A 26816-nucleotide genomic window follows, 5' to 3' on the forward strand; every position below is an offset into this window, starting at 1 on the left:
GTTTAAATTTAAAAGACAGGATTAAGAAACAGGTAAAGCGGTTCTTACCCCAGTGCTAGTTCACAAAACAAATAAACAAAGCTAAACAAACAAACAAACAAAAAAAAGACTGAAGCCCCAGGAATCTTTAAACTGAAATGGGAGAGGATTAAGGTTTTTCTGATGCAAGCTGAATTCCCACAGTCGTTAAACCCAGGTTTGTCCTTCTCTCATTACAGTAATCCCAGTGGCCAGATAAAAGCTGGGAAGACGCTGCTGGAGCACCCAGTGAGACACACAGATAATTGCTGTGCATGAAACCAAGCTTGGCTGTTCCTCAAGCACTTTGCAAACAATGTAAAAACCACAGACAAAGCAATGTGTTAGCAAGTCCCTTGTGCATTAAGAGTTTATTTGATTTTTTTGTAATGGAACTGCACCATGGGTTACAGTTATTCTAATTGAGGTATTTAGCCAAAATCCAGTATATAGTCATGAAAATAAGTACATTGCCTTAGAGCTATGTAAAAACATCATACAAAATTTGTGTCCATGTCAAATAAATACATTAATTTTAATATTTATGTAAAGAAACATGACTTGGATACTCTTGTGGTTAAGAAAAAAAACCAACTGGATCTTTCACATATTTTAGGCATACATTCAGCTTTACATTAAACAGACCTCCAACTGAAGTTCAGGTAACAGGTCAAATACAAATGTAGAAACTTAAAAGTGCCAACAAACAAGATAATTCAAGTACAGTAAACGTTAAAAATATATATGTGTTTATTTAAATTTTCAGATGGTTCCAACAGGGACAGGCCATCAAGGATTTAAATAGAACATGAAAACATTTGAGATAACAAGAAACATTTTGTTCCAGAATAAAATAGAAATCGTTAATCCAACATTTTAGAAACAGAGAAGTCCACAGCAACTTAGAAAAAGAGCCTTAAGAGTTCATTTCTGTTCTGAATATGGCCTGGAAGAATCACAGCAGCTATCCCAGCCACCAGGTGACAATGACTTCTCTGTATCCATGCTCTGATGGTAGGCAGATAGAAAATAATTGCTCCCGTCTTGGTTTTGATTTACAGGAGAAATCTGGTATGTTGTTCCCAGAAAAGTCTGATGAGTGAGGACATTAAAGTGGCTGAATTGATGGGACATGTTTAATTGTCTGCTATAAACCTGGAAGTTACTGAAAGGAGTTTGTTCAACTGCATTGTGTTTTTCTCCTTCAGCAGAGCATGTTGTAGAAACTGTAGTAATTGGCTGCTTCTCTTCCAAGTCAGTTTTGTAAATCTTTTCCCCAAGGGCAGTTTGTGCTTCAGGAGGTAACTCGGTAACTGATAAGCAGCTTTCTTTAGCATCTACTCCATGTGGGCCCTTGGCCTCTGTCTGCAAAGCTTCCACATGAGTATCATACTTAGAGGCACCACTGCAGATTTCTATTTCTGACAATTCATCCCCTGAATCCAGAGACATGTCCTCCTCCTCCTTTTCATCCTTTTCTACAAGAACTACATTAAAAGAGAGAGAAAGTTCTATTCTATTGAAATATAAACTTTGGTTAAAAAGGCCATACACTACTCACAGTGTTACACTTCAGGTCTGCCAGTCCAACAGCACTTTAAGTCTTGGTCTTCTGCCACTCGTGTTCACTTACTCAACACACACACTTAACCCTCTGTGGGAGTGTCCAGTTACTCGGTGCTAAAAGCTTCTGCACACCGTGCTCATATTTAGTGCTGGGAAATCCCAACTCCCAGCTCCAAAGGGGACAATGTCAAAACAGCATCTAAAGTTACACAGCAGGTGAGTATTTGATCAGACAATTAAAGGAGTACAATTACTGACATCTCAGTACAGGTTATCTACTCTGTAGATAAAGCAGGTAGAGACAAGTTTATCCTTCTCCTGAAAACAGATGCCCAGTCTAGTGCCTCAAATACCATGGTAGCCTGTACTTCTGTATTTAAGGTCTCTGGTGCTCCATCCCCAGTGCTTTTCCCCCATTTCAAACAGAACAAGAGTAGCTTGAGAGTTGGGTTTTCCTTGCCAGCTGCAGTGGCTGTTGACCAGAGTCAAGGCACACTGTCCCAGCACTTCTACCCCACACAAGCAGTTTAGAAAGGGAAGTTTAAGTGTCTTTGACCTCACCTGATTGTCTTTGGCCAGCACTGCAGGGAGGAAGGTGGTTCTGCTCAGTAACAGAGTTGTGAAACCCAATGAGGCTTTTAAAGTTACGCATAAAGTCATCAACAGCAGCAACCACTATGCCATTGTCAACGTAACTTGAGAGAGTTTTCAGATTCTTTTCTAAATACATAGAAGAAGAGTTTGTATTAATATTTAGCATCTATTATCAAAAAAGGGGGAGAGGTATTCACAAATGTGGGGTTTACCTGTTAGGAAGACAACATGTCTCTGTTGTATGTTTTGAGCCTGAAGCCTGATGAGACACTCAAGTTCTGGAGCATTTCGATTTTGAGAATCACAGTTATGGTAAGACATAATCTCAACCAAGTACTTCTTTTGATAGGTGTTCAGAAGGGTGAGCAAGTTCAGGGCATTGGCATTTATCCTGCAGTGGGTGGAAAGCTCACAATTAGAAACAATTTTAGGTCAGTCTAAATACCAAAAGACAAACATAAGATTAAGTTCTATTTAAGTGTTTTGGATGGCATAATGAAAGCTGAAGCATTTTAACAGCTGATATTGTAGAACCTTACTTACCTCCCCATCTCTTTCAGTTTTTTTTGTATTTTGCAGTGGACTTTCCATTGCCATTTCCCATCTGGGGTATTGAGATCCTCCAGAAATTTCAGGAATTGTTTTAGTTTATCTGTTATAGAGATATTGAATAAAAGTTAAATTTTGTGGTATGTAGACTGAAAATACTGCTTCAGCATATACAAAAAGCTGTTTCCTGTTTTCATCACAGTACAGTCATACAATTACAAACAGCAGCCACTCCAAGTTTTCTTCCAGTCAGACTGGCCAACAGCAGTATGATAAAACTGAGCTGACTTTCTGTACCTGAGGTGCCCAGCAGTGGTATTTAAAAGCTGACCTCAGTATACACACTCTGCCTTGCTAAAATATTTCAAAAAGTTGTAATTTCATTAACTATTCAATTTCAAATGAAGAAAAAGTATATATAGCATATTTTTGGATGGAGTAGTAAGAATAAAAGGCTCCACAGACATAACTACAATGTAATACAAACTGAAGACAAGATCTCCCTGTTCATGTGTTCAAGAACGCCACTGGGCTGAGAAAGAGACTGCTGAATTAGCTGAAATTCTCAAAGAACATCACAAAAATTGGAAGACCTGATCCTTCACTGTGGTGAGTACGGGACCTCTCACGTACTGAAATGTCAGGATTTTAGTTCTGAAGCTTCCAGAAGGATCACACCTACCTGGAGTGATGGACTCTGGGTTAAGGACAGACTCATCTGACACAACAAAACCCCCAGACACAAACAGCTCATTATAAGTGCGATTTTTCACATCATCCAAACTATCGACTCCTGCAAAGCTGACACAGGAGAGCCTCTTCAGAGTCACCAGGCTAGGGATCTGTTGAAAAACATTTGAAATCAGAGGTGTAACCACGGGTCACACAGGAAAAGGAATTACAGAACTCTCCGACCTACTTCAAAACACATTTTCAAAAAATTACTGTTTCTTCTCTTGCCTAGGGAGGTGCTCTCTCTGGAGCATTACAGGAATAAGGTAAATGGACATTGAGCACCTGGAATAATTTTACTTTCTGCCCAGTACTGGATCTTAAGCTGTCAGGAATAGCTCAGGTCATCTGAAAGCTGCCTTCACCTAGTGTTAGAGCATCACAGAAGCAGAACTACTCAGGCCCCTGCACAGCTTTACAACTTCTAGCAATAAATATGCATTAGCACGTGCATGGTGCTGGAAGAAGTTATGAGTAAATATTGCAACAAGACCATCTTTACTACAGCCATTCTGTTTCTTCAAACAGCAGTTAAACACAGGTACTGTTAAATGCTGTGCTGCTGTGCTGTTAGAAAAGCAGCCTTGCTCCAAAGGAGCTCCTCTCACTATTGACAACAGCTTTCTGCAGCACACGGTTACTTACGTGGCACATACCTTATGGATGAGGTTGGCAATGTCTTCATTTTGGATAATGATCAACAGTTTATCCAAATTATCTCTTTTAAGGAACTCCTCTGGATGGCACTCTGTGTTCCCTAACTTTCTAAGATATTCCTGCCACCACAGAAAGAGGAGACAAGAAAAAATTCAATAGGTAGTTTGGTAAAAACAATGCCCAGATGACACCAAGGTGGTTTTCCACTTCACTGAATCCCAGAGGGACTGGCTGCTTTATCTCTCCCATAAATTAATCAGGGATGCAGCAACACAGAGCAGCTGTTTCAGCAAGTCAGTCATTCCTCTCAAATCACACACAAACAACCAACTGACAGTATCAAACTACCCCAGTTTTCAAGGAAAGCCAGAAGTTTACAAGTTTCATCTTACACATTTAAGTACAGAAGCACAGTGATTTCTCAAAGTTCTCTCTACTATTAATTAGAGGGGAAGAGAAAAAACCCCAAAGGCACACAGAGTGACTTTTCATAAATTCTTTCTAAAACGGTAGTTCTATCACATTTCTTCCCTTATCACCTTTTTTCTGTAAGCCCACCCCCTGGCAGGATCTTCAGAAAGGACCAAGCTACAGCCTGTTCTGTTTTCCAGCTCAAAGAAAAAGCCTTACGTAAAAGCTAAATATAAGAAAGACTACCACAAAGCTCAGTGAAGAAATGGGACAGGACAGCCTATTTTCACACTCACTTTCACAGTGAAAGTGAGTCCAGTTTCATACAAGTGGATTTGAAAGACACTCTGTTCTGACACTAGAGAGGCTGAACTGAAACAGCTTTACCTTGATTTCTCTGCAGAGAACACTTTCTTCCTCTTCATGAATATAAAATTTGAGAGTGCTTTTCTGTACGCGTGCCATGATTTTGACCAAACTGGTAAATAATTCAGGTTTTAACTGGCTTATGAAATCGGAAGCTGGTTGAATTGAAACATTTAAGTTCTCGGGGGACTTCTGAGTCTTTTCTGGTAGTTCCACGAGATCACCAGAAGAAGTCTGATCCTCTGGTTTAGCATTCCCATGAGCCTTTTTCTCCTTCCCTAGGGGTAGGCTTGCTGAAGGCAGCTCTTCCCCCGGGTCATTGCACAGTGGCTCTGGGACTGGCGCCGTGTCACTGTCCCCACACACGGCCAGCGTGTCAGGCACAGGCCCAGGGGCAGTGCTGCTCACCACCTCCAGTGCTCCAGGCCTAGAATCAACTGGGGGAGTCTGCTTCATGCACGAAGAAGCCAAAATGACACTGTTCAGCTTCTCACTCAGGCTCTCTATATATTCTTGGACAGAAATCTCTGATGCCTGCAAACAGATGTGTTCAGAAAGTCTCATTATCCTCTCCTGGGCTGAAAGGACTGGTGTGGACATCTCACTGACATAAGGAATGTTTTTTTGCTGCAAAATTTCTTGAATCTTTTTTGCAAAGAGCTTATATTCTTCTAATAATGTTGTCTCTATTACTGCACTAATGGAATGCTTAGCTGTAAAAGGTTGATCTGTTAGTTCATACTGATCTTCAGGTTTCTCCACTTGTCCTGTGAAATGTCCATCTTCTGCTGTCCCCTTCTGTGTGTCTGAAAATGGAGAGCATGGCAATTGATAATCAGAATTTCTCTGTCTATTTACTACCCGGGGGTCATTAGGAAGTGCATCCGTTGGTGGCAAGTATTCCAGTGGCTCTTCTGGTGATTTCAGACCTACAGAAGAAGAGTTCGTCATCACCATCATCTCGTGTTTGAAAGTCACACATAGCTGATACACCAAAACCTCCAAATCCCAGCCTGAAAATGGCATTATTGTTATGCCTTCCCCACCAACCAACTTAAATCCCAATACTCAAGTGTTACAGTCTACTGAGGTACAGAAGCACAGTACATTTAACAGCTCCTACGACAGTAAAACAGCACAGTCCAAGTCTGCTGAAAAAGCAGAATACAAGTCATTTTCCCAGAGATAATGCAGAATAAGCACAACAGGAGTTGTGCTTATTGAGGAACTCCATTAGAAATTAAAAATTAAATTAGAAATCAAGCAGAGCAACATATGATTCAAGGATTTTCATTTGCTACTAGGTTAAAATCCTCACTTTTAAAAAGCTCAGACACAAATGACCTTGTGGAGTTGGACTGCAAGCTGCTCCTGATCCTGCAATTGTGAAAACAAGTTTTTTTTTTTGAAAGGGAAGGGTATCAGTCTGACTGATTACTGACACAGCTTCAGTGGTGATGCCAGGAGTGCTGAAAGACCCTCATAAGCCCAGCTCAGCTTCTTCACCACCATATTCAAAACTATAATTTTGTTTGTTTTTAAAGCATTCACATTTCTAATTTGTGTTAATATGAGGCCAAACCAATATTCTCCACCAGTATGTGTATTCATCCAGCAGATTGCTGTATTAATCAAATACAAGAAACAACTGCACAGGCTATAGATCTGCTTGTGTACCAACATGTGATCCAAGAATGGATCTATTAATCCAGATACAAACCTTTAGAATATGTTTTCATTTATTATTTGTAGGAACAGAGGAGCTAAAGTCCATCTTACCTGTAATTGGGATAAGTTTCCAGTGCATTCCGACTTCCCCTAGATTATTGGAGCAGGGATGTTGCCTGAGATAGCCATGTTCTGTAGGTGTACTAGGACAGGGACTGCAGTCTTCAAAGGTACTCTCAGTGCTTCTTTCCTAAAAAGCAAACAAAATGCTCATCTCGAAACAATTTCTTTCGGTTTTGCTCACTATTAAGTTTTTGCATTCTGAGCAGTTGACAGAAAGAACTGAGCTCACCGGCACACTGGCAATTCTGCCATCAATCTAATCCAGTCAAATTTGGAAAGGTTTCCATGAGGTACTTCTCTGGTCTCTCCTCACTAAGGCAGTCCTGAGCACTGGCCTTACAGTATGGAAGCTGGGGGTGCCAAAGAGCAAGGGAGGGCAGAACTGGCTGCTCCCTCACTCTTTTCCAGGCTGTTGTCTTGATACCTGACTAAAGCCATGAGATGTTGGCATTGCTGAGGCACTGCCTACAAATAGTAGGAAGGAAGTTAATTTCATCTTACATTCCAGATGGGTAGAAGCAAAACAGCATGGAGATTACAGGTAGGACAAACTCATCCCTGCTCTATGACTTAGAAACTGGGCTTTGTGTGAAAGTACTAGTAACAGAGATAATGGAACACTCTTGTAGGTAAGGAGGTGGGACACTGTGATCCCTGAACACAAAGGAACTCATATACAGCACCGCACCAAGAAGGCACATGAAAAGAGCTGAGCATGCGGTGAAATGCTCAATTCTTCAACTCTGTTCCTTTTTTATTACAGAAGGAATTGATATAAAGAACCATGAACACACTTAAGAGTGAAGAAAATTTCTATGTTCCTACCAAACAGAAAAGCTTCACGGAAGAGTTAGTACATATCTGTGTTTGCCTCTGTAAGAAAATAGAATTTTTTTTTCATTCAGTCTCATATTTATGAAAATAGTACTTTCACTGTCAGCACCCTGGCAGTTTCACTTACTTGTAAATGTAGTGTGTGCTCAAGGGGTGCTTCGTTGGGTGGGAGCTGCAGACCAACATCGATGGGGCAGGGCAAGCACAGCACATCAGTTTCCAGCATGGCTGGGCTCTGCGGGTCCTTGAAGGCAACACTGTCAGCCCGGGCAGTGTTAGGAAGCTCATGATCATCTCTGTCCTGAGCTGCAATGGATTCATAGCCGTATTTTTGTCTCACACACTCTTCAATTTCCTCAGTGCCTAGTGCTAAGTGCTGAGTGACATACTGTGCCACCGCCTGCTCCTGGGGGCCAGAAGAGGCCAGTTTCTCCAGCAGCGCTTCGATGTCGGCGTCGGACACATCCGCCTGCCTGAAGTCACCCTCGTGGCCACCATGGTCAGAATTCGTTGAGAACACAGAGTGTGGTGAATCCAAGGTTCTGCCCCCTTAGAAGAAGGTGAGGAGAGGAAAAGGAATCCATTACTCAGTCTTCAAAAAAACCAAAACTAGATCCCCCCACCAAGATCTACCACGTACCCACGGTCGCAATCTTTAGCATCAGTTTGTATGTACACACACATTTTAACAACAATGTAGACATGCTTTCATCACACAGTCTACATTAATAATCAATGTCAAAAGACTTGAAGGTTCACAGAATTCCAAGCAGGAATCCCAAACCATGAAGTCCATCCTTTGCCTCCTTCATCCCTACATGCCAGTCAGTATTTTTGTCCCCATCAAGAGAACAACTAAGGACAACTAAGATCAGTCACTTCATCTTCCAGTGACTCACATACACGAGACTGGTGCTTGATGGAAATCCCTCGTCTTTGTGTCACCCTGCTCCCATTTCCCCCTTCTGCAGGAGGCTTCTATAACTGCCTTGAGAAAATGGTCAGGGAAACAGAAATCAAAGAGTATTTTTGGCAGACCTTAAAGCAGAAGGTATCTGTGATACTTCTCCGAGGTTTGGATGTAGATAATTTCATGTGTAGAATTATTTAATTTTATTAGGTTGTTTCCTTTGTCTCACTATACACATTACTGGCTAGTTCAAAACTGAACTATGCTTTTTCCCTTAGGTATGAAATAGGATATTGGACACAAATATTACAGCAAAGTCAAACTCTACAAAAGACAATATCAAGTCTGCTGAGTGTTCTGTATTAAAAAGTCTTTGGACAGCTCCACAGGCAAATAAACTCTTTGAAAGTCTGCTTTCCAAAAAGACTAAACAAAAGCAACTTCCAGGAAAATTCCCCTTGTCTCCTAGAAAGAGGAAATCTGCAAAAAATAAACTTTATCTCTATTGACAGATCTCAGACCAATGTTTAAATGAACCATCATGCATTAAATTGCTACAGCATGTAAAAATATATTCAATCTATAAATCTTAAACATGCTCTGAATAACAATGGATAAAGAAGAACTCTAACCAAAGACTTTCTTACCTTTGTACTGAAAAATATTCTCTGAAGAGTCACTCATTTTTAGATATTTCTGCAAATTTTCAGATTGTTTTTCCAGCTTTCTTTTCAGACCACTTCTAATTCTGGGGTCTTCAGAATCAGAATCTCCGCCGACATTTTTCTTCCTACACTGGATCAAGTTAATAAGATCCTTGAGTCTTTCAGTATCATAGTCACCAAAAGGAGGCAGTTTTTTTTTGACAGCAGTGGCTTCATATCTGGGATGGATTCTTTTCCTGCATTTTGCCTTGGCAAAGTCAGAGTAGTCTTCTGTAGCTTCATAATCGGAGATGGGACTGAAGTGCTGAGGCTTTCGATTTCTATCCAGCAGCTCCTTAGCTCTGGAAACAGGGAACTGATAGGCCTCACAACTGAAAATATAGTTCTGCAAGCAACTGCTAATGTGACCTTTGTTTTTTGGGGCAGGGTGCAGAGCTGTTTTGTCATCCAGATGTGCTGAGTATTCACGAACTGTAAATTCTCTACCTCTTCCAGGGCCATTGTAGAGTCTTTTAAAGTACTCATGGATGTACTTTTCCACAACAGCATTGAAATCTATATCACTGTGTCTGCGGCACTGGATTAAAGCAAAATGCAGAGACTGAATCAACTTGGTGAATTCTCGAACTATTTCCTTTTTCTCAGTAGTTGAATTTTTCTGTGTTCCATATGGAATGCTTTTTTGTGCTGCTAAAAGTAGAAAAGGGAATCCACAATTAAAATCAAACCATGAAGCTATAAATAAATGATGTAGTTAGCAATGCTGGGTGAAACACAGTTTGGAATGACCATGAAGAAGTAATTCAGAAGCCAGAGATGCTAACTCAAGAAATTTCAACAAGTTTCACTTTCTCAAATATGAACAAATGAACCTACAATGTACGATATTTGCTTTTGTAAAGAAACAAATATTTCTAAACACCAACACCATGGCCATAACCAACGCAAACTGTTATCTTAGTTCACACACTGACTGAATACTACAAAATCCTCAAGAAACTATCACCTCTGTTTGAATAAACCTGCACACAACAGTGAACAAACCCACCTGAGTTAATTACATCTCTAGACTCTGGAAACAGAAACAATGCATGAAGCACACGGGACCGTCCACTCTGGTGGTCTAGAACACAAAAAAATAAAAACAGTTAAAAAGGAAAGGACCACCAAAAGTCAATCTAGTACTCAAAAACTGAAACAACAAACACAACTCAAACACAAGCCCAGAGTATACTTACCATAAGGGGACATCATTTGCCAAGGAGAAAGAAGAAAAAGAAATCCTCTGTCCACAAGTGGCTTCACAAGGACCTGTTTTCAAGCAAAAAGAGCAAACTGCTTCAAAGACATTTGCTCACTATGAATACTCCTCTTGACTGTAAGATAATTCTGTCTTGGCAGAGAAGTGCCCTGGTACTTAAGACTATGCCAGCTAAGGAATTCCAGTGAGATTGTGGATCTTGTAGTATGCCTGAAACTACTAACTAGTAAAATTATTTTTAAAAATAGGAATAGTCAAATCTGTTGCACTCACAAGATTCTCTTTCTCTAGTTTTTGAAGTAAACCCTCTAAGTGATTCCCAGAACGGGACTTCTCCACAACTTCATACAGGCTACAGAACAGGCCATTCCTCCACACTGACAAGACACAAGGGGAGAAAGAGAATGTAAGGAAAAAAGAAACAAAATTGTAATTCAGAAAACTTTAAAATTCTGCATTTAAATAAATGAAAGAAGAACCATTTACCTTCTTTTCTTTCTTGGTAAGTTTCTTTTAAGAACAATGCTGGTGAAATTTTTTTCTTCAGCTGATCAATGCTTGCAACTTTTTCAACCTCAAGCTTCTCAGGACTGGAGAATAAGGGTGGGGGGAGATTAAAAAAAAATAAAGACCACTTTTTTTACCTTCTATATTATATATATATATATATATATACGCTCACTGATAAAATAAGAACCAGTAAATACATGCCCTTAAGAATAATTTCTTTGGACTATCTCATGAGCCAGGGGTGTTTATTCCTGTAGAGTGTGTGTCACTTGAATGGAAAAAAAAAACCAACAAACCCACAAACAACACAAAACACCAAACAACAAAGAGATGCTGACAGTTGTATGCCTGAACTCAAGAAAATTCTGGATACACATGACTCGAGTCTTGTTTGACATATTTAAGGCACTTAGTATTTTATATTTTCATCTGAATATACCCAAAACTCACCAGTCTCTACTCAAAAGAGTTTTAATAGAGCAGTATTTTAAACTTACTGTCTAAATGGCAATACTCACAGCTTGCATGGAAGGAAAGGTTGTGTTGATTTTAGGGAAACGTGACACACAAGTTTGCCTTTAATCCAAAGCTGTCCCCTCCACAAGGTAACATTAGGTTTCTCTAAGTTAAGATGGGAGAAAGGAAGACTAAGTGAAACCACTTGCCAGCTGTGATTAAAAGAAGAGGCTGCTGAATCTCCAAAATCAGTAGAGGGAAAATTTCATATTAATATCAGATGATAATGTTAAAAGGCAACAGAAAGGATGTTATCAACCCTGTTATGTTTTGATCTGCTCTGAGCAGAGTAAAGGAGGCAGGTCTGTTACCTACACCTGTCAGTATAAGCACACCCTTCTAATAGCTGAGGAATTATATCCTCTTTCCTTACCTTAACTGTCAACCACTTTCACACATATTAACTTTGCTTGAATGAGGTTCAAAACAAAGCATGACAGAGAATGATATTATTTGAAGTGTCATTGAACAGGAGATTCAGGAACTGAAGATCAGTTCTTACTACACTCTAAGTAAGAAAGGAGGAAAAAAAGACTTGATTTTGTTCACTTGTGGTTCATTGTGATAAAAGAAGATACACATTAAGGTGTCTGTTTGATCATTTAGTATCAGCAACCAGCATGGCTCAGGATAAAATTCAGGTATACACAGCGTAACTAAACTGGTCAAACATAAAACTATGGGGGAAAAACATCAAATCCTTCCCTGTCTGTATCATAAAACCAAAAACTGGAATTCATTCTTACCTGTACTTCTATCTGCATGGAAGGTGTTTGCTCTAAACAAGAGAAGAGAGACAGAATGACTAGGCTGGAACAGAGAATCTGACCACTGAATTTTACATTAAGAATAGTTTATCAGTTTAACAAAATAGGAAGACTGGTGATTCCCTCTCTAACCTCAATCTATCACTGCTGCAGCATCTTGTAGTATTTTAGATACCTTGATAGCTGCTTTAACATTTCATAGTACAGTCTCCACACCTGGACATCTTCCTATCAGCACAGGTATCACAGTGGATCTGTGATCAACTGGTCACCTACATATTCTCTCCACAAGCAGACACCAGTGAAGGGTTCAGAGACAAAATATACAGAATATTATTTTAGAGTACCAAGCAAGTTAATGCTGTGAATGTTTTTATGTCCACAAATTTCCTCAGTTAGGTAAAACCGCACATTTTTTGTGGATTCCACCCAGGCAAAAGGCAAGCAGGTGGGAAGAGTTGTACAATTCTTGCCTTGCATTAGAAGTATTTATTATACTAAGTCCCTGTGACACATTCATTCACTTCAGCACTGTTCATTTAAATCAATTCTCAGCTACTGCCAAGACCTATAAATTCTTCATGCTACATGCAGATTTTCCACAACTCATTTCCTAGCTTACCTTGATGGAGGCACAGATTTTGGTCCTTGTACCATGTCACCTTTATAAGTAAATGAAACAACAGCGTAAGGACAAACGTGTCTTGGTCTTCGCCTGATCTCATCAAAGCTGTATTCATAAAAGTAGAACTGGGAAAAAGAAGAGACAATGTTAAATCAGAAGCCTGGAGGAGTCCTTAATTTCTTTAAGTGCTGGTATTTTAAATAAAGAAGTTTTTAAATGCTCCTCTCATTTGTACTAGAGAATACAATAAATTAAGGTAGTTTTTTTATCTTCTCCCTCCTTCATTGACCACTTAGATATGGACAGCACCTTCAGGAGTGAATCAAGAATTAAAACATTACTGAAATGCAACATTTACTTGAAAGTATTTTTGGTGAGAGAAGGGATTAACTAATAAAAAACAAAAAAAATCAGAGGGAAAGTGAATATTGCAGTGAGTTTTGGAGTGTATCCTTAGGTCAATCACCAATAAAAAATGTTAATTTTGGCACATTTGCAAAACGAAATGAAAAAGTACATTCATTTTTTAGCCATCTGATTCAGTGTCCAGCCCAGTGATTTACAGAAGACAAAAGAAGTTATTAACTGAAGCGAATGCTTTCAAGCAAGGATCCTGAAATCTGCAGACTTGGTGGAATAATCTGGCTGCAACAGATTGCTACAGTAAGAGATAGAACAACTGGAGGAACATAAATGCTTAGAACTGATTTCATTCTGTCTCCCCTCATCATCTCCAAACCTTAGAATCTTGAAAGGGGAATAAGAAAGAAAGGGAAAAAAAAAAAAAAAAAAAAAAGAAAGAAAAATGCTATTCTCTCCTAGCCAACATTTTGCTTTTTAGGAGTCCCACTTAATGACCATAAACCAGCTGTACTTTTACACTTCAAACTCCCCACACCAAGTCCTCTCTTTCAGCCTCCATTCCAGACCCATGTACATTGCCCAGTTATTTCCTATGCCACCTCCACCCCAGCCTGAGAGAGATCTTCACCTGTGTGGGGGTCACTTGGCAAGACCCCAGCAGTGTGCAAGTCCTTTTTCCCCAGCCCGGCCGCTGAAGAAGAAGTCTGGAATGCGTGAGGCCGAGTTTTCAAGGTTGTTTATTTTCCCTTATCTAGAATAGTTTGTCTGACCTGCCGAGGTCTGGCTAGCACAGAAGCCATGGCAGTCTCCTTCCCGCCCCAGGCGGCTCCCACATTATATACCCAAAATTACGTGTACCATGTTTACAATGCCTGTACCAATGCCTAAAATCTACGTTGGACAAGGTGTTCCTATCCTAAACCAATAGAAAAGTGTCACTATCACACCGAGACATTGAGGACAAGGAGAAGGAAGAAGCAGCTATGGCACGCCCAGATTCCTCCATCTTGTACCTCTGAATTTCATTCTAAAAAATCCCAAAATGCTACTTTTCCACCCTGTGTCAATTTCTTTATTACATCATTCAAACCCATTTTGCTTGTAACTCCTCATATACGGTCGGCAGCCTCTCCACTGGGCTAAAATGGAATCCACAGCTGTTTTTCATTTGCTGCCAAGGTTCCTGAGCTCTTTGCCAGGGGCTCGAGTCACCCAGGGCAGCCAGAGGAATGCTCTTGACTCTGACACACCTGAGGTTCAGGATCACACAATGGCAACAGGAGAGGCTGCCATGCTGTCCTGGGATTTCTAATGCAGGCACCTGTGAACTGCTCCACACACCCAGCTGCAGCTTCACAGGGAAGCTCAGGGTTTGTTTTATCTTCAGTGATTTTCTCTCCATCATTTCAGAAGTTCTCTTAATGAAGATTTTATGTACGAAGGTAACACAGGCTCAGCCTTACCTGAGTAAGTTCGTAGGCTCGGTAAGCGAACAAGGAGTTGACCTTAGCTGCATTCTTTGAAACATGACACTCGTGCTTTGGGGTGGGATCCAACACACTTTTGACAGTTGATTCCATTGCTTTCATACCAATGTGGTCATATATGCTTTTCATTTTTCCCTGTAATAAAGCAGAAGAATGGTCAGCATGAGCTTTTTCCTGGAAACTGACAAATTGCTTCAAGTACCAAATAATCTAAGAACAGAGAAAATAAAACAAACCATTAAGAAAGCCACTTCTGGAAGTACATTATTTTCATACTTTCAAAAAAAAAAAACAACATATTTTTGCCTTCTGCAAATTTATTATGCTTTATTTAAGCTTAATATTATCAATACTAGTTTTTAAATCTAGTAGAGGTCTAGTTCCTCTATACAGAGATTACTGCACTATTAAAAGTAAGTTAGGTTAAAGCCACCTGTGTATTACCAGTAAGCAATGTAATCCTTCAAGTACAGCAAGATAAAATTACCTTTATTATTTTAAAAACAATCACATCTCCAGTTGCTCCAAATTCTAGTGGATTAGGCTGCAACAAATCAGCATACTTGGAGATATATACACCTGAGAAGAGTATAAAAATAAACCAAAATACATTATGTTGAAAGTTAAGACATTATTAGAAGTCTAAAAAGCATTACATGGGATTAAAGCTCAATGCACACAAAAGAATGAAGATACAATTGACTCAAGTGCAAAGGTAAACTAATTTTGTGCTTCTCCATACTTACTTATTTCATGATTTTACAGCCTCAAACACACACCGTCATTTGTTGGTCTGGCTGACTACCTCAGGTCAAAGAACTGTAACTGAATTCAGATACTCTGAAAAGCATCCATTTGGCTTAGGTTCCTCTCATTCCATGTCTGTACTTAATTGCTTGAGCAAATTGCCCCAGACCCTTTACCAGCTAAACAATAAAAAATCATCTGCTCATAAAGATTTGTTCTTCTCCACCTCACACCTATTTCTGCTTTCAGTCTATATTCATGTCTATATTCATTCATATTGTCTGCTTTCAATATTCATGATACCTCTGTACCATGTTCATCTTACACAGGATGACAAAATTAGTTCCTAATTTTCTCTTTGAAAAGCTTTGCAAAAGGAACTTACTGTCTTGAACTCTCAAAATTCTTTAACACTTTGTGACTCTTCGGAGTCTCCAATTTATCTACGTTCTTCTTGGATTTGTGGATTCAAGAATTTTATTTCTATCTACATCAAAACTGAGCTGAGCTACTGTGTCCATGAGGTATCTCTGAATGCACACACCTACAAACAAACACAGAAGCAGCCAGCCACACACTGCATTAGCTCTTTGGCCCCCCAGGTTTACTGGAAAGACATGGAATATTGGATTGACTTAAAGCCAAAAGAGAATTAGGTGTTCCCTTTGGAAAGGGAATTTAACTGAACTACTCCAAAACACAGCTATGAAATAATGTTCTGATGGCTATTTCCTTTGCTAAAAACATCTTGCTGTGATATTGTTGCAGTCAGTGATAGAAAAAAGGACTGAAAGTTCACACAACTGCACCACATTATCTGCCAACTGCTACTGAATAACCAACACTTCTAATCAAAAGATAGTTACCCATGGAAGGGCTGCCAAGAACTGTGATTTTGGAGTGGCCAACCTGCAGTCCCTTTTCACATATGCTCCGAATCTAAAGAGAACAGACAGTTTTGTAAGCAAATCTGTTAGGATAGCCAGGATATGAACAGAACAAACAGTGAGAAATTACAATTACAGAATTTAAATAGATTTAAACAAAACCCCAACCCTTACAAACAAAGACAAGACTAGTCTGAATTCTCTGTAAAACTATTAAACCGTGCAAGTAGTATTCTGATATGGAACAGTTACATAGATTCACCTGTATCTTAAAAAACACAGCCTCCCTATACCTTAAACGCTGTTTATGATCATTACTTGCCTTTAATATAGAAAATTTTAGTATTTAAAACAGAACCTGTCAAATGATTTAATTGCTTAAGATATCCCAACTCTGTGATAGCAGACAAAGCACAGAAATCACCTGTCCATCACTTTGTCTTCTCTGTCTCCTTTGATCATATACTTTTAATCAATGTCCATTTTCTAATATTACAGGTTACCTTGTTGATGCAAAAAAAAAAGAAGAAAAAACCACCAAAACCCAAATGCAATGAAAACACAAAATATTCCTCCTTATTAAAAAAAAAAAAAAAGCAAAAACCAAATAAAAACTCACATGCCATCAAGAAAATCTATCCTTTTATTTATAAAACATAGCCTAAACCAGAGAAGATACAGAGACATGTAAATGCAGTACCTTAATTATCAGGGAATAGGGGATTTAAATGGTGACAGATCCCCTTCCCATCCTTCTATACCTTCCAGTGCTGAATTTTGCAGAGGTAACTTTATGATTGTGTCAATAAAACCACTCTGAAAAAAACCCAAAGCCCCAAAACCTCCTAACTGCTGAAGAAAGTACTTCCCCTGCAGGGCTCACCCCTCACCTGGCACAGATCCACCATGAGGAATGCGTAACTTTCCGAGAGCTCCATCTCCAGGCGCCCATCGTACCGCAGCTCTCTGCGCTTTTCTGTGAACTGTTCATACACAAAGTTCTCAACACAGGTACACACACTGCTGCTGCCACACTCAAGTGTCAATGTTTTAAGGCCCCATCTATGTTAGCAGATCCAAATGTACAGAAATAATCAAAAGATAATCCAAATTAAATCACTGGATGCTATAATTAGATTTCAAAAACATTATATCTGTGGGAAATCTAATTGGCTTAATCTGCCCAAGTATTTGGTTTTTTAAGAGACACTCCTCAAACAAATCTGTGCAGTAACACTTTAATTTGATCTTTGTAGCAAACTGGCTAAAACCATCCAGCCCAATGCCTTCCATATAATCTCTGAAACTCCAGAAATAAGACTTTTTCTCTTTTTAGGAGGCAGATCTCTTACACTGTGCAAATATTTCTGCAGCTGCACCTCACTGCTGCTGAGTGGTTTTTACCAATATTTCTCAGCTGTAACCATGAATAATTAATGTAATAGCAGGAAATGCTTCAGTTTACTGTAGCATCCACAACTTCCAAGATGATAATCACAGCAAACAAATTATATATTCAATTACTTCATATGTGAAGCTTTTTGGCACTGGGAATGAAAACTTCATTTAAGAGTGACGAGAGCAAGCCAAGGCTGGATTTAAGACACCACATAAGGCACAACAGAAGGGCTTCAACCAAGGTGCTCTGCTTACTAGATCACTAATCAACTTTAATTAAAGTACTTCTTGGAAAACAACGAAACTACAGAGATTATGGAAACTTGTTTCAGGCACATATTTTAATCTTAATTTTCAAAGGAAACATCAGCTCTGTAAAGAAGACATCAAAATATCTTTCTGGGTTATTAAATACCCTAAAAAAATTAAGAAAATTTTTGAAAGCTAAAAACACACAGACTTAAGAGGTGCCAAATACAATTTTTCTTTTAGTCTTCTTGAAGTATCTGGCAGGCAAGAGTTTAAAACTATGTAGTAATAAACTTGCCAGAACAACAGCTGCTTACATTAAGCATGTGAGTTTGCAATTAAAGACCAACTACATAACAGAAAATAATCCCCAGGTCTCTTCCTCTAGATTGAGAAGCAGCACTGTCATTTGACTGGTACCTTATTGAGAAACTGAAGCCACAAATATACTCACTTCCTTTTCCAACAGTTCACTATGAACTAAGCTGGCTCTCCTGTATTTAAAATTGGACACTGAATTTTGATCCAAGTAGGAAGAATGTAGAATCTTTACAATATCCTCAAATTCTCGAGAATCTGGAAGTACTGGCTGAAAAAGTGCTGTAAGAGAGAAGAAATAAAATAATTAATGCCTACATATATGTGAAAACATCCAAAAATTTTCCAGTTCACTGGCAGTTTATGCATGAAGAGAAATGGTTTGTGATTCAATATCAAACACAAAACACCTAGAATACTTGGCAAATATGTACTTCAGAAAATTTATCTTAAAATTTCCTAGAATGATCTTTTAAAAATCACAGTAATGTGTTTTAATATTGCTCTTGAACAGCTACTAGTTCTCAGAACTTTCAGAACTGTAATTTACTAATTAACTCCTTTAATTAAGAAGTAGGAACAAATTGTCCTAATAAAAACCTCAACAAGAGTTTCAAAGCTTGGCCCTGCTTCAGAATTATGATGAGGTTTTGTGTTTGTTTGTTTATGGCAATTAAGCTAAATATGAAGAAACCCAATCCTATTTAAAGACAAATAAGCTCCTATAATTAAAAATATCAGGACCCCAATGCCTGTGCTCATGCTTGATGATGTTATCCCTTATTTGACTTGTTTTAAAAGGAAAGTCCTTCGTGTGCTGTTGTACAAATTCCCTCTTGGGCAAACCTTTACCCAGTTCCCACAGGGAAGCAGTCATGTCCCTGAGCTTCTTATCTGTGTTTGGTGCCAAGGTGACAAACTGATCAGAGGAGCAACCCCGGAGTGAGCCAGCAGAGGATGGCAGCGAAGATTTTGAGAGTAGTAGCTAGGAAAAAAACTGAACTAGCACAACACAAGAAGTGATTTTAATCCTCAGAGTAACTTCCAAAATACACACCAAAAATGCACGATTTTTACTGTAGTTAGAACAGTTAGGAACAACAATAGTACTAATCTCACAAAAAAACCCCAACAAAACAAAGGCAAAAAACAACAAAAAAGCAACCATTACTCTAACAACAAATTAAATTTAATTCTATCTTCAGAGTATATCCTCCAATTTCTTTACAAAATATGGCAGTAGATTTAGGCAGCAATCTTTCCCTCATTTGCAGAAAAGATTTACTGCGTAAACCTCAATATAAAAAAAAATGTTCCTAATGAAAATCAAACTGCTCTGTGTTATTTAATAAAAGCTGCACACTTTAGAAGGCAACACCACATCTGCAAACTGAACTCCAGCAAGGACTCCAACACCACCAACAGTGAGAAAGTGATTTTTTTAGAGCAGGAGTTATGAAAGTAATTTAGAAACCATACTTATGTAACATCCTTCTTAGCAACTACACCTTCATTCTTCAAAAGCTGAAAGCAGTATAGGAGAAGACAGAATTGAGAGTGAATGGAATTCCCAACTTAGTATTACTGGGACTGAATGCTCTTGTACTGAAGAGACAAATGCTTATTAATAGAATAGAAAACAAGCCTGCTGCAGGTGTACATGCCCTGGGAAAGCTCCCCCTGTTCCACCCCAGCCCCAAACGTCCCTTGGACACTCCAGCACTAACTCCCTGTCAGAAAGATCTGGGGCTCACGCACTGCCAGCTCCTCAAAATGACCATTTAAGGAGAAGGTTATCTGTGCCAGCTGCTTGACAGGATTTCCTGTTTTCTTACCAGTGTTTACTGTACCTTATCCCTTCTCCCTCCTTCCCCCAGGAGACAAGCTCAGTAAAAATGAGCCTCTTGCTTCCATCTGGAGAAACAAACAAGTGAAAAGCACTGCAGGGTGAGCTAGAAAGTGCCACCACAAGCCATACATAATGTCTCACCTACTGTCCCAGATGCAAATCTAGGAAGAGGCACATTATTACATGAATTAAGATCCTGTCATACACACAAATATTATCAACCATGCTATTTGTGTTCAAACATTTTCTGCTCTGTGGAAAGCTCCAGGGAGAGAGATGAGACAGACTTGCCTTAAACCAGCAAGTCCCCCTAGCATCCTGGTAGGGAGAATCTGCATAAACTAGTATACACTTAATGCTCAACACATTAATGGAAAAGCCCCACCTAATCATTAAATTACAAAAAACAGAAAATAAGATTTTTTTAAGATTGTTGCAGTTTTTCTTTCCAGAACTTGAGGCACTGCAGACTTCATGTTCTCAATCAAAACATGAAACACTACCCCAGTGAGGTGAGTAGCCAGGCAATACTTTTCAGTTCATCACATGAGCTGTGGTGTTCAAGGACAGTGATGGTCTAAAATGTTAATGTCACCATAGCAGGACCTGTACCTTACTTCAAAGGAGTACAAAGACAAAACTAAAATGAAACCGAGAAGTACTAAACTAGACCTTGTACAGCAATCACCAAGGCCTCTGCTCCCAGGCAAACCATGAAATTACTGAGCTCATCCCCAGTCTCCCATCACTTCAAAGACCAGCCATGTGCACAATACGTATCTTCCAGGCTTCTTGTACACAGCTGATGGGGACACCTTGCACCTTTACTGCCCTGTGTTAATTAAACAGTAATTAAAGTAATGACTAACCTGCAGCATCCTTATAATACATAAGTCAATTATTCAGGGGTTTGCTGGCTTGTTCGGCACAGGTAAAAATAAATGAATAAATACTGGGTTTGTTCAGCTTCTACCCAGGGCACTGGACTGTATATAATTACTTTTAGGTGGAAACTGAGTTTAGCTAGTAAGTACTAGTCAAGGGATAGGGACTGGATATTTGGATGTATGTCATGCCTGAGAGGCTCTACTTTTCTTTCACACCTGATGTTTCAGCTTCAGAAAACTGAGATTGGAGTTACTGGGTTTGGTTGCTTTAAGTCAGAATGTGAAGGCAGAGCCATCCTCCTTGAGTAATCCTGAACTAGGTTTGAAGTGAAAATAACTAAATTAATGATTTTCGTATCAGCTAAGTTGGCAGACTGCTAACATTCTTCACACACAAGTGCTCCTACTACAAAAGCTCCATTAAGAAGCACCCTTTTAAGCCTCAGTTTCTTTCAGTCTTCAATGTTTAAAACAAAAAATCTGGTGTGTTAATGAACTGTGACATTTTTACCTTTAGGACTTTTTCAGCTCAATATGTATTGTGCTCTCAATAGGCCTAAACAGTTACCAAGTTCAGGGACTGACAGAGTTCTCCACCTAGAAATATCGTGTAGTAAACAGCAGATGCACATCTCTACCAAAGAAAGGGAAAATAAGAAGATAGAAGACAAGGCAAAATGATGAATTAGAAAAGGGACAACCTAGACCTTCATGCAAGTATTGCAGAGAGTTCCATGGGTAAAAGCAAGACTTTTTTCCTCTCCTCAGCCTCAGAAACAGCAGTCATTTGGTGCTTTAACAGACTCCACAAATAAATTCCAGCTTCAATCAACAAGCAACCCATTAAAGACACTGAGGGCAGTGGAATTATCCTTAGGTAAGGGGATCACTCATACAGTTCAGCAAGTTAAAAGTGCTCTTACATTGATTTATCCTTAAAATTTGCTTTCCTAATCCTATCAAGGACTTTCCAAGTAGCAAGCAAACTTGGAAACCTGTGAAGATCAGACAACTGAATTAGAAGAGGCCAGGACAAGCCTGAAGACAAATGACAGATAAGCTGCTCAAGAGACCGTAACACCATTGCTAAACTCTGTGTACCAAGTAAACAAACCTCCAAAGAATTTCTAAGGAGGAAGAAAAATGCAAGCACACCTTAAAAAAATAATATTGCAGCCAACCTTTCGTTTCCTGAATTCCTCTGCCAGCAAAAAGAATGAGAAAATCAGAAGTATTCTCCGTGCAAACTGATCACAGTTAAGAGCTATCTTTCCTTCAGATTACAAAGGATTTCTGTTGTAATTTCAGTCCCTACTACTTAAGTCTCCAAGAGGGAAGATAAATTCTGAAGAAGATAAATAAGCAGCTAAAGCCTTAAATTTTCTAGGATATTTCTCTTGCATTTTGAAAGCTAAAGCTTAAATTTTCTCTTACATTTGTGTTTCCCAGATTCAATTTTTAATTTCTTCACTACCAAGAATTGTTCCTGAAACACATTCTGGTGTTTAAAAATATTTAGAAATCCGCCAAAAAACCCACCTCCAAACCAACTCAAACACCTCTGACAAAATGATCCTGTACATCCTTTGTAAATAGCAGCTAAGCCTTCACAACAAGGCAGCAATCTCTCAGGATGGTATGTCCAGGAAAGACATGGTGGTTGAAAAAGCAGAATAAAGACAATTCCAAGACAAGGAATGATGGAGGAAGCGTCCATATGTACTGCTTCATCCTGGGCTTTAGAATCAAGCCAAGAGAGTTCTTTTGAGAGGGACTGGGTCATTCAGATCATTTTGCAATTTAACAAGATGTATTTAAGCACTAGCAGTAAGGATGCTGTAAGCGCCACTAGGGCATCAGATGATCCAGTGCTGATCTTCCAGTTCAGTTCCAGAGCTGACTGAATTGCATTTTTCAAATGACAATACAAATCCCAATAGCAATTTAGCTGTCCTCAAACTGCACGTTTGGCAGTCCATGCCATGAGAACAACACTCAGCAGCTGTAAGCCCACAAGCACCGTGGGCTGAATGGAGCAATGGAGCACGGCCTGCTCGGAAGCTCTAAGTCATCAGAATGATTAAAATACCCTCGAGCCTTTCTGCAGGCTGAAAGGAAAAAAGGTGCGAATGCGTCAAACGACCTTGACATTATCAAGTCAGTTTTTGAAGAAAGGTAAGAATGGCTTCCTCTTCTACCCTAGAGGCCACAGAAGCCTCAGGTTTGAACTACACAATCCAAAACGTTTTGCACACTGCAGATGGCTCAGCATAGGCAAATGGCGATTTAGGTGACCTGAGAAGATATTTTGCAGGTTTTTATTCACATTGGAACCAAATACTAAAGAGGAGCTTCAAATACCGTTGGTTAACTACTAAACATTTCCAAACACATTTAAAGGTATTCAAATGTAACCACAGTTGGGTGTGGCGCACAAGCCACTTCAGTTGTTCATGAGGCACCATGTTACATCCAGGCATTTTTCTGTCAGATGAATTATAAAAGACTTTTTTTCTCCACATCAACCCAGCTCCTTTTACAATGAATCTGCCAGACTTATATCACCACAGAGTGGGGTGGCAATGGGAAAGACCAGGAAGAAAAAGGGGTCATTACTGCCAAAAAGAATTAGTCTATTACTGGAAAGACTGGATAATGAAATAAACCTACCTTCATCTCTTCCTTACAGAAGAAAACATTTCAAGAAGTTAAGATGTTACTCTCTTCTCTGAAGAATGAGAAGCCTATTCAAACAAGTATTTTTGTGATCTGGACTAAGTTACTGATTCCATATTGCAAAAGGGCAAGAATTAAGATAAATTTCAGGGAGGAAATCAGACAGGTCTTCAACTCCACTTAACAAAAAGTTAAGCAGAAACCAGTGGTCTTGTGAAAAGCAAGAAATACCAGAGGTTTTTAGAGGAAGAGTTACTCAGGAAAAAAAAAAAAAAAAAAACCCAAACCCTGGACCCTTTGAAGCAGAATGCTTCCAAAGCGAGGCCCGAGAACGTGGGCTGCTCCCTTTCTCCCTGCAAAGAACTTCCACCAGATAAGAACAGTCTTCTGCATATCATCAATGAAGGCCAACTCTGTTTGTTTAACCTATCCTAAGCAGGATTACACCCTTCTCCTGCAGGGAGGAGGTCGGGGAAGAGAAAAAGTGAACCATCTTCGCTGACGCCGGTGTCCCAAAGAAACATCTTCTCCACATGCCAATGCACCTCCAGAAGCAGAGCTGAGATCAACTCAAGCCCACCCTGACCACATCCAGCTTCTCCTCCTTTTAAAGCAGAAGTCTGAAAATCAAGCCGAGCTTTTGGTTTTGTTTCATCCTCGTGACAAAATAAAAGTGAGAAAGAAAAGAGGAGGGGTAGGGGAAGAATGCAATGGACCAGCCTGGCACTAAAATGGGCTCCTCAGCAGCCTCGCGGGTGCGAGCCAGCAGAGCCTCCTCCACAGCGCGGGGTCTGCAGGCAGCCGTGCGAGGCGTCGGGGCTGCTGCTGAATCGGATGGAGAGGGGAGCGAGGTAGAAAAGGGAGGGGAAGGGAAGGAACAACCTTTCTTTTCTCTGCTCTTCCTGGGGATCTGAAAGTTCCTCCTAACAGGCTGCTGGTCTTCTGGGGGCTTAGGGAGAGGGGGCGGCCCCCCGAGCACAGCGCTGGGCGGCTGCTGCTGCTGTTCATTTGCCGTCGAGATGCTGCTCCTGCGCTGGCTGCTGCTACTGATGCTGAGGTTTGTGGGGACCTTGTCCTCTGCAGCAACAGCAGCCACCAGCAGCGCCTCCCCAGCGCTACCGCTCTCAGAGCGTCCGCCATTTTGTGCAGTGTCCTCAGCGGCTCCCGCTCTGCTACTCTCCGCTCCGAGGACGCCCGCGCTGGTCTTCTCCATCCGCTGATGCTGCTCCGGCTCCATCTCGCCGCCACTGCGGATCACGGCATCCGCCATTCCCTCCGGGGATGCGAGCCCGGCAGCCAGCCCGCGCCTTCTCTCCTTCCCAGCACAGCGCCCCTGACCAGCGCCAGCAGCGCCAGCGCCGCCTCGCCTCCCCCTCCGCCCGCCCCACAGCAGCCCCCGGGCCGCCCCCGCCCCGGCCCCGCCACACAACATGGCGGCGGCACGGGGGGCGGGCCTGCGGCCAGCCCGGCCCAGCCAATCCGCTCGCGGCGCACGTTATAAATAGGGGCGCGGCCGGGGCGTGGGCCGTGCCCACGCGATGGGGCGGGACGGGCCCGGGACCCGCCGCTCCCGCCCCGCGGCCCCGCTCGGGACCGGGACCCGCTGCTCCTGACCACCGGCCCCGCTCGGGACCGGGACCCGCTGCTCCTGACGACCGGCCCCGCTCGGGACCGGGACCCGCTGCTCCTGACCACCGGCCCCGCTGGGGCCCGGGACCCGCTGCTCCTGACGAGCGGCCCCGCTCGGGACCCGCTGCTCCTGACCACCGGCCCCGCTGGGGCCCGGGACCCGCTGCTCCTGACCACCGGCCCCGGGACCCGCTGCTCCTGACCACCGGCCCCGCTCGGGACCCGCTGCTCCCGCCCCGCGGCCCCGCTGGGGCCCGGGACCCGCTGCTCCTGACGAGCGGCCCCGCTCGGGACCCGCTGCTCCCGCCCCGCGGCCGGGGCGCGGCGCTCGGAACGGGCTCTCCCCGCAGCGAAGCCGCCCTTGGGCATGAACCTCCCCCGCCCCGGCATTTCGGATCCAGGGACGCTCCGGCTTAGGGCTGGCACTGCCTTCTTTGCCAACTCCCAACTCTTATACACTACACTGAGGCCAGCACATGCTTCTTACTGACAGATTTAAAATGGTTTTTTTGAGACATTGGACAAAATGACAGCATTTCACCTTTGAAGAATAAAAATACATTCATGGTTATGAAGGGCAGGCAAAAAAGAAAATTTTGATTTACTTCAGCAGGATTCTTTGCTAGTTGCAAAGTGAGTTAGAACACCACTAAATAACCTATATTAGAGGCTGGAAGGTTAACATTTATTGTCCCTGTAAGGCTCAAAACTTGTGGTGCAAGAGGGATGTGAATATGTGAAAGCCAAAGCAAAGACCTGTCTTTGGCAGCTCCCAGAAATGCACTGGAGTGAACAGTGCCTGCTGAAAATAACCATTCTTGCAATGCCTAAGAAATGCAAATACCAGATTTTAGTTTTACAAGTAACCAGTGTGATAATGAATATGATACTTTATAAAATATTCGTTAAAAAGTAATAGAGGAAAAGGATATGTAATTAGTGTCAGGAAACAGATGTTCTCAGATGTTCATGAGAGAATAGGATACAGGATGTAGTTTGAGATAAGTAAACTCCCAAAACGGAATAGGCCTCGGGATAATTAAAGAATCAGCCTTGAAATGGACAAAATTGGGATGATTCCAGGTGCCTATTAAATAATACATCTTATTTTTGGAATATGATGCTGCTTCTATAACACAAGTCTTTGGGCACATGTGCAACCTGTGGCGTTGTCCAAAGGAAAGTGAAGATGAGGAGAAGCTTTCATCAGAAGTGATCACCGAAAAGCCAAGAAGACCCCTTAGGAACAAGTGGAGCATGTGCCATGCAGTATAGTGATGTGGATTTCAAGAATCGAAAATAGGAGGAGATTTACAGAAAATATTGATGAATATGTATTAGCATATAATATATAAGTTGTGCTAGGATTCCTTTGTTTCTTATGCAGGAGGCAGGATGAGAAAAACCCTCCCTGTACCCCGATCGATCGATTTTGCTTATGCTTTATCCGAACCACTGCCAAATTTCTTTTTGAATCTGCTTGATCATATTTGATTGTATTATTTTATATAAAATTGTTGCTAAATTCTAATTTTGTGGTTTATTAAATTAGGC

General features: G+C 40.9%; 1 protein-coding gene across 4 annotated transcripts; it reads right to left on the reverse strand.

Moving 5' to 3' along the window:
* Nucleotides 1–358: 358 nt before the first annotated feature.
* TASOR (transcription activation suppressor) lies at nt 359–25028 on the reverse strand. Of its 4 annotated transcripts, none has more exons than XM_021532760.2 (23): nt 24516–25028; nt 18358–18503; nt 17147–17239; nt 16236–16308; nt 15110–15201; nt 14599–14757; nt 12770–12897; nt 12127–12158; nt 11383–11485; nt 10841–10944; nt 10628–10731; nt 10332–10404; nt 10142–10216; nt 9076–9780; nt 7646–8067; nt 6673–6811; nt 4915–5822; nt 4116–4235; nt 3410–3569; nt 2722–2830; nt 2391–2569; nt 2146–2304; nt 359–1505 (listed from the first exon to the last, which is right to left on the reverse strand). In XM_021532760.2, the coding sequence occupies exons 1-23, from the start codon at nt 24901–24903 to the stop codon at nt 943–945; spliced, it is 5034 nt and encodes a 1677-aa protein (XP_021388435.2). In that variant the 5' UTR covers nt 24904–25028; the 3' UTR covers nt 359–942. The 4 variants fall into 4 exon arrangements, with proteins under 4 accessions (XP_021388435.2, XP_021388444.2, XP_021388425.2 ...); XM_021532769.2 differs by having other exon boundaries at nt 4915–5699; nt 9076–9783; XM_021532750.2 differs by having other exon boundaries at nt 9076–9783.
* Nucleotides 25029–26816: the final 1788 nt, after the last annotated feature.

The sequence above is a fragment of the Lonchura striata genome, chromosome 12 (genome assembly GCF_046129695.1).
Source record: "Lonchura striata isolate bLonStr1 chromosome 12, bLonStr1.mat, whole genome shotgun sequence".
NCBI classification, from domain to species: Eukaryota; Metazoa; Chordata; class Aves; order Passeriformes; family Estrildidae; genus Lonchura; species Lonchura striata.